Source organism: Rutilus rutilus (assembly GCF_951802725.1).
Source record: "Rutilus rutilus genome assembly, chromosome: 24".
Lineage (NCBI taxonomy): Eukaryota > Metazoa > Chordata > Actinopteri > Cypriniformes > Leuciscidae > Rutilus > Rutilus rutilus.
The window spans coordinates 3,795,580-3,804,166 of NC_140228.1; the positions used below are offsets into that span (position 1 = coordinate 3,795,580).

At 38.2% G+C, this 8,587-nt stretch overlaps 1 protein-coding gene across 1 annotated transcript in view; it reads left to right on the top strand.

The window, feature by feature from the left end:
• The window catches only part of gfod1 (glucose-fructose oxidoreductase domain containing 1), a 26,585-nt gene extending 19,345 nt beyond the window's left edge, over positions 1-7,240 (top strand). Inside the window, exon 2 of the mRNA XM_084399501.1 lies at positions 2,858-7,240. Coding sequence (XP_084255627.1) covers positions 2,858-3,780 — 923 coding nt within the window. The 3' untranslated portion in view covers positions 3,781-7,240. The remainder of the gene's footprint in view (positions 1-2,857) is intronic.
• The last annotated feature ends 1,347 nt before the right edge of the window (positions 7,241-8,587 follow it).

Below are 8,587 nucleotides of genomic sequence, written 5' to 3' on the forward strand. Positions count from 1 at the left end.
CTCTCTCTTTCATCATCTCTCATCTCAATCTCTCTCTCGCTCTCTGTCATCATCTCTCTCTCTCTCTCTCTCTCTCTCATCATCATCTCTTTCTCTCTCTCTCATCATCATCTCTCTCTCTCTCTCTCCCTCTCTCTCTCTCTCTCTCTCTCACACACACACACACGCACACCAGGTTGGAGGGGAGGGGTTTAAAGATAAGAGGGACTGATGACATCATCTGAAAAGCAAGTTATGTTTTAATGGAAGGTCACGAAGACACTTTTAATCTGTGGAATAACTCGCAGAGTCGTTCACAATAAGACCAGGAGTGTGTGTGAGAGAGGTGTGAGCGTATCTGAACCAGCATAGATGTATTTTCTCTTCTCTGTATTTCTATAAATGGGTCAGCTGGATTAATGTTCTGACTCGGTCTCTCAGTAATGTGAGATTAGCCTGCTAGCGTTAGCTATCGCTCAGTTCGCTTCATCTCTTCTGTTTCACTGGATGAGGAACGTCTCTGAGCGACACACTTGATGCTCGTTTATCTCGGCTTTAAGAATATATGGTTTTATTAGTTAATATTATATCATAGTCTGTATACTTGATTCTGATGGACTAGAATGCATGAATTAAAACATTTGGGGTCATTATGATGTGAGAATTAAATGATGTAAGAAATTAATACTTTTATGAAGCAAGGATGCATTAAATTGATCAAAAGTGGCATTTATAATATTACAAAAGATTCTATTTCAAATAAATGAACTTTCTATAATCAAAGAATCCTGTATTAGAACGATAAGGATCATGTGACACTGAAGACTGGAGTAATTATGCTGAAAATTCAGCTTTGATCACAGGAATAAATTACACTTTACTATATATTCACATAGAAAATAGTTCATTTAAATTGAGAAAAAAAAATTCACAATATCACTGCTATTTTTCATCAAAGAAATGCAGCCTTGGTGAGCAGAAGAGACTTTGTCTTTGCATTCATTTGTATGCATATTTATTCATTATTAACTGGAGTTAACGAAAGTGGTATTTTTAGTTGATATAATCGACTCACAGTACGATCCAAATACTCGAACATCCCCGTAAGACATATTTCATTGTTCTGAACCCAGTCTGGCATCGCACTGAAATGAATATGTGGTAAAGTTTTCCCTCTGCTGGTGTTTAGAGGAACTGAACTCACAGGAAACCTGTAATTAGAGCTGTTTAATAATGTGATTATTCCACACACATAAAAAATATATATATATTTTTTTAATGTATACTGAAAAAAACATGAATGTTTAGGAACACTTTATTTTACAGTGTCCCTGTTACACATTGTACATGAAGGTACTATAGTAAGAAGTCAATTGTTCATAGTTACACCTAACCCTAAACCAAACCTTAACCCTAATTATATAGTAAGTACATGAAGTTAATTACTATTGCTTAGTACATAATTGTATAATTACACTGAAACACGGACACCTTAAAATAAAGGGTTACACTTTATTTGACAGTGTCCTTGTTACATATGTTACATGTAGTTGCCATAGTAATAACAGTAAATTATGCATAATTACATGCAACTAACCAACTCTAATCCTAATAGAGTAAGTACATGTAGTTGCTTAATATTACTCAGTACTTAAATATATAATTACACTGTAACAATGACACCTTCAAATGAAGTGTAACCCTTTATTATAAGGTGTCATTGTTACAGTGTAATTATATATTTAAGTACTGAGTAATATTAAGCAACTACATGTGGGTTACGGTTTAGGTTTGGTTGAGGGTTAATTGCATGTAATTATGCATAATTTACTGGTATTACTATGGTAACTACATGTAACATATGTAACAAGGACACTGTAAAATAAAGTGTTACATTAGTAAAAAAGATTTTTTACAGATGAGATCAGAAATTCCCTAACGTCTTTTTATGAAAATTGGGAGCTGTGAAAAATATGATACAACAGTGTTTTGCCAGATGAGAAGTTTATGTATCATCTTTTTACTCTTTTAATTCGTTTTATAACTCTTTTAACTTTCCTTGCTTTTATTTTGTGATTATTTTAATTCCTTTCTGTGTAAAGCACTTTGAATTACCATATACTGTATGAAATGTGCAATATAAATAAACTAATCGTATGTCTCTCTAATCTCTGTGGCAATTCATTTGATGTATTTTAGGTGATTTTGTTTTAATATCATCACGTCTAACGAAACAATTTTCACTCAGAAATCGCTAGTAAATCTCACAAATAAAACATACGGCAATAATCTTTTATCTCCAACAATGTTTTACAGACGAGATCAGCGATTCCCTAATGTCTTTTTATGTCTCTAATCTCTAATTAATTTGATGTATTTTAGGTGAGTGTGTTGTAATATGTGACCCTGGATCACGTCACCAGTCTCGAGTCGCACGGGTATCTCTGTGGCAATAGCCAACTATACATCGTATGGGTCAAAATGATAGATTTTTCTTTTATGCCAAAAATCATTAGGATATTAAGTAAAGATCATGTTCCATGAAGATATTTTGTACATTTCCTACCGTAAATATATAAAACATGTATTTGTGTGAGTGAATGCAGCACAATCGCCAACATAAATGAACAACTTTAAAGGAGATTTTCTCAATATTTCGATTTTCTAGCACCCTCAGATTCCAGATGTTCAATAGTTGTATCTCAGCCAAATATTGTCATATCCTAACAAACCACACATCAATGGAAAGCTCATTTATTCAGCTTTCAGATGATGTATAAATCTCAATTTCAGAAAATTGACCCATGTGACTGGTTTTGTGGTCCAGGGTCCCGTATCCTCCCCACGTCTAACGCTCTCTCTCGTTCTCCTCTTCCAGGTATTGGTAAAAATGTGATCTGTGACCGGACGGCGACTCCGCTGGACGCCTTCCGCATGATGTCGGCGGCCCAGTATTACCCGAAGCTGCTGAGCATCATGGGAAACGTGCTGCGGTTCCTCCCGGCGTTCGTGCGCATGAAGGAGCTCCTGGAGGAGGGGTACGCGGGAGAACTCCTAGTGTGCGAGGCACAGGTTCACTCCGGAAGCCTCCTCGGGAAGAAGTACAACTGGAGCTGCGACGACCTGATGGGGGGCGGAGGACTGCACTCGGTGGGCAGTTACATCATCGACCTGCTCACGTTTCTGACCGGCCAGCGCGCGGCCAAGGTGCACGGCTTCCTCAAGACCTTCGTCAAGCAGACCGACCACATCCGAGGAATCCGGCAGATCACCAGCGACGACTTCTGCACCTTCCAGATGGTCCTGGAAGGAGGCGCGTGCTGCACGGTCACGCTCAACTTCAACGTCCCCGGGGAGTTTCGGCAGGAGGTCGTGGTCGTGGGAACGGCTGGGAGGCTGAGGGTTTGCGGGACGGATCTGTACGGGCAGAAGAACGATGGCGAATGTGGACAGGAGCTTCTTCTCAAGGACAAAACGCAGATAGAAAACGCGTCCCTCCCTGACAAGGCTTTCCGGGACATCCCGTCTCCGTATCTCACCGGCACCATCTGCATGGTTCAGGCCGTACGCCAGGCGTTCCAGGAGCAGGACGACCGGCGCACGTGGGACGGCCGACCGCTCACGATGGCCGCGACGTTCGAGGACTGTTTGTACGCGCTGTGCGTCGTAGACACAATCAAGAAGTCGAATCAGTGCGGAGAGTGGCAGAACATCGAGGTGATGACGGAAGAGCCCGAGGTCAGCCCTGCGTATCTGATCAGCGAAGCCATGAGACGCAGCCGAATGTCGCTCTACTGCTAATGCTAATGCGGATCACGCATGCTAACTGGATTATAGTCGATTGCTGGAGTCACGAGTTAAAGCGCTGTTCACTGCGAGGCGAGATTCGGTTTCACTGTTAATGCGACTGTTCAGACCAATGCAGTGTTTGGTTACACTTTACTTTAAGGTGTCATTGTTACAGTGTAATTATACATTTAATGTTAATTAATAACATGTACTTTCTATAGGGTTAGGGTAGGGTTAGAGTTGGTTGAGGGATAGTTGCATGTAATTATGCATAATTTACTGTTATTACTATGGTAAGTACATACTGTATGTAACAAGGACACTGTAAAATAAAGTGTTAACCACGTTTATGTTTTTTTTTTTTTTTTTTTTTTTTATACCCAATGTTTGTTTGCATATTTCTTTCTTAATTGCATGTGTTTTTAGAACTGCATATCAAATTAATTAAAGATTTGAGATCACACCTAGACAGCAACATAGTGTCGGCCCAGATCCGGCCCACATCCGGCACAAGTGGATTCAACACGCATCGCTCTATATGCATGATCCTCAAATCTAAACATGACGAGTTAAAGCCTGTTCACAGGGAGATGAGATGTAAACTCAGAATTCCGAGAAACGTCAAAATTATGAAATTTTATCATAGAAAATGTGATAAAATTTCATAATTTTGACGTTTCTCGGAATTCTTAGTTTAAATCTCGCAATTTTGCAGCAAATCTTCATCTCCCTGTTTGAACTGCATTGAACTGCAAAGTAAAAAAAAGTATTTCAGCTTTTCTACAAAGTGTTTCTGCTAAAGTATATCAAGTATTTCTGCTTTTCTAAAAGTGCCACCTACTGTCATTGAGTGAATCTGCATTTCGTTCAGCCTGTTTTTATGCGTTGGTCTGAACAGACAGATTGCATGTGAAAATCATTGGTGTTGGTGTGAACAGGCCTTTAGACAGGCTGGATTCTGGGAATACTGGGAAACTTCACCTTGAGTTCGTGCAACTGGAGGAAACATGCGTTTGGGCTTCTGGGACTTTAAACGCTGGTCAAGTATGCAATAAAACCTGCTGTCGGGAGAAAAACTAAATGCTGAAACGCCGTTGTTCCTGCGACGGAGAGTGCAAAAAACAAACATGCACTTTTGCTTTACAGTCTGACTTCTGTTTGAAGGTACCGATTTTTTAAACATTGTTTATTGGTGTAAGTGCAACCCAGACAAGGTCATCCGGCGTCTGTCAGCACGTGTTTGCATGCTAGCGTGAGTGTGTTCAGTGTGCACATGGACTCGATGACTGCATGACATCTCCACTGACCGACCGTAAACAACAGGATTCGCTGTGTGTTACCAGCTAGATCTGGACACAACACAAAGAATGTCAGATGTTTCAGATGTGAATATTTATAATGCCAATGTTCGTGTGGTATCTTGATCATTATTGCTGTAAGTCTGAAAGGTTTTGAGTTGTAAACCAGTTTTGGTCAGATCTGAACAGGAGTCAGTGGTTCTCAGCTGGTTTTGCTTTAGGATCCAGATTTTACATCACATGACCCGCAAAATAAACAAAAAATCAAACACTGAAATAATGTCAGTCAAAAATTTGAAAAATTGCGCTCTTCTTCTCACCAAGGCTGCATTCATTTGATCAAAAATACAGTAAAATCAAAAATATTGTGAAAAAATATTACAATTTGAAATAGCCATTTTCTACTTCAATATATAGTAAAATGAAATTTATATCCTGTGATCAAAGCTGAGTTTTCAGCATCATTACTCCAGTCTTCAGTGTCACATGATCCTCCAGAAATCATTCAAAACTTTTGACCAGTAATGTTTAGAATATTAATATATAATAAAATAATATTATCATGAACTGTTTAGACTCAAATATATGCAAAGTTATTAAGGTGTTAGACAAACCTGTATCTAATATCATCTGGCTCTAATTTGATTCTTTTCTACCAAATGACAGATGAATTTGACTGAATATGACTCTTATAATGTAGAGTTGGATTGGACGAATGATGCATTTCTCCTTCATCTTAAAAGTTGATAAGCCCATTTGACTATATCGATTAATTTCCGATAGCAATCCACCAGTTGAGGACGGCTGCTTCAGACTGTTGCAGAACGTCGCACTTTCTCGAGGGCTAGATAATGCATAGTCAATTTTAAGCCTGAAATATATAAACCAAAATATCTTTCAGACATGCTAAAGGTGCTAGAGATCTTTCAGTCTGAAGATATGATGCCTGTAATGGTCATTATCTCTAGTTTAGGGTTTAAATGCAGTTGTCACTCCTGAAACTTTGCAGTGTGTATGTGGCTGGAGATGCTGATAAAACTGTTATGAATAGGAAATGATGATTTTTCTTGATGCTTTGATGCATGCGCTGACGACGTGCGCCGACTGTGGTCCATCACTGTGCAACTGCTGTATTCGCCCTGCTGTGCGTTACTGGAAACATGCTCTGTGTAGTTTATGGATGCTATTTATTTTTTATCCTGAATGTTTCATATCGAATCTGGAAGTGTGTTTATTGTGAGACAGGAAATCGAGGCCTTCGCGTGTGCATTTCTACAGGAAGTGTGACGTCCCAAACAAACCTGATTCGTCCCGCTCCACTGGAAGACTCGATCAAGCTAATGCAAATGTTTCTTCAAGGAAAAATCATCTCTGGTGGACAGATATTAATCTCTCTCAGGCCAACTTACTCAAAAGCAGCATGTCAATAAAGCTAGCAAATTACTACTAAATTGTTAATAAGAGCCATAAATTGACAAAATTATCATGTTGAGTGAGTCACTGAGAATTATTACATACTTGATCAGTATTCAATTTAATTTACGAGAAGGCGGATCACGTTTACATAAACCAAAACACAAACTGATGAGAATATTCTGAATAAATACGTTAAAAAAGGCGTATATTTTGGCATGCACTTTAAAATTCATGTTGTGATGACGTGATCAACATCAAAGCTGCACATGGATCCATTTTGGCTATATGAATGTCACCACGGACGTGAATAATTTAGTCCATTAATAATTGAGTCCGAGGAGGTAAAAAGCTCTCAAGAGTTGTCATCTCGTAATTATGATAGTTATGACACGAAATGAACACAGATAACACTGCATGGAAGCCCATTTACACCACATAAGCAAAAAACATGCTTTGGTAAATCATAATTATGACATTTTAAGTCACAAAAAGTCTAAATTAAGAAAAATACAGTCATGATTCTGAAAGAAGTTGAATTTGAAAGTCAGTTGGGACAAAAAAAATATATATATATTTGTCAATTTCAACTTGTCAAAATTATGACTTTTTGTCAATTTTGACTTCATATCATAAATTGCTGTTGTATTTAAATAATTTTGAATTGTGAGTGATCATTATAATTTACCAAAGCATGATTATTCTTATGTGGCAGAAATGGGCTTCAGACCTCAGAGATGATTTTTCTAATAATGATGTGAGACATAAAGGCGGCAATAAAAATGGGGCTTGATTTTTACTAATTTTAAAAGACACATAGAGGAGCTTTCTCCATCGTCTATGAGACTCGTCTTAATGGCATGATGGAATGATCTGGGATCAGTGTAAGTTAAGCTCTGTCGACAGCATTTGTGGCCTAACATCATAAAATATTTTCTTTTAAAATAATGACAGAATATTAATTTTGGGCTGAACTCTTCCTTTAAGTTGAATGAAATGACTTCCGACAAAGACTTGCATTGAACCCAGAAGATTCCTTATTCTGTTATTACTATGGTTGCTTCACTGACTGATAAACATCTAAAAGTCTGTGATTCTCCGAGACTCATAATTCAGTGTTTCTTCAGTGATGTTGAGAATGAAGACGTGAGGGGAACGCTTACTCATCATCAGAACTGTTTATCCCAGATTTAACGTGGACGAACTGGAGTCAAACGTGATTACTGTATGCTTGAACTCGCCCGTGTCTGAACAAAACTCAACGATACTTCAACTGCAAACTTCAACCTGTGAGAAAAAAACATGTTACAACTGGAAACGTTTCAATGTAAGATATGGCTCGTTCTGTGTATGTGAATATCTACTGTATCCTCGTCCACAATGTGTGTGTGATGGAGACCATTAAAGAAAGGATTCAGCAGTAAAACGGTCTGGCTCTGTTACTTTCTCTCTTCACATGCATTCAGTGCACAATGACTATAAGTTTTGAATGTTTAATGCCCTGCTAATCCCTATGGTTTCTTCCGTTTGTGCTTCTACATGAAGTCTCCTGGACATTTACCATCTCCAAAGCTGTTGCAATGTTGCTTTATGCATGAAATCAGCATATTCTGACATGCAAATTCATTTTGATGGCTGACATTTGCTAAAGTCTTATATATACCAAAGTATAGTCCTCAAGTCTTATTCAAATGACTAGAAACCACCATGAGATGACTGTCATTAGTGCATTTCAGGTGAATATTGAGTAACAAAATGTATTGTATTCCCAATTGCTATAATTAATGAATCTCTATCAGTTATCGGTGGAGACAAAAGACCATGAATGATTAGTTTGCAAATGCTGCTGGTCTGCAGGGCTGTTACTGCCCAAATGTTAAAGAAATACTGTCCGTTTCAATGCTTTAAGGATGTTTTTGAGTAAGCCTGCTATATGTATATCGTGAACGCATGTATTTTGAAGTGACAGATGCCTATTTATTGGTTGTATAATATAGGCCTGCTGTCTGGTAGGCCATTAACTCTCTTAACACTGTGTTTGCTGCACTGTTTTTGTACATGTAAAGGAAAACCAAATCCTCCAATATGATGTCGTTCAGAAAGTCTGG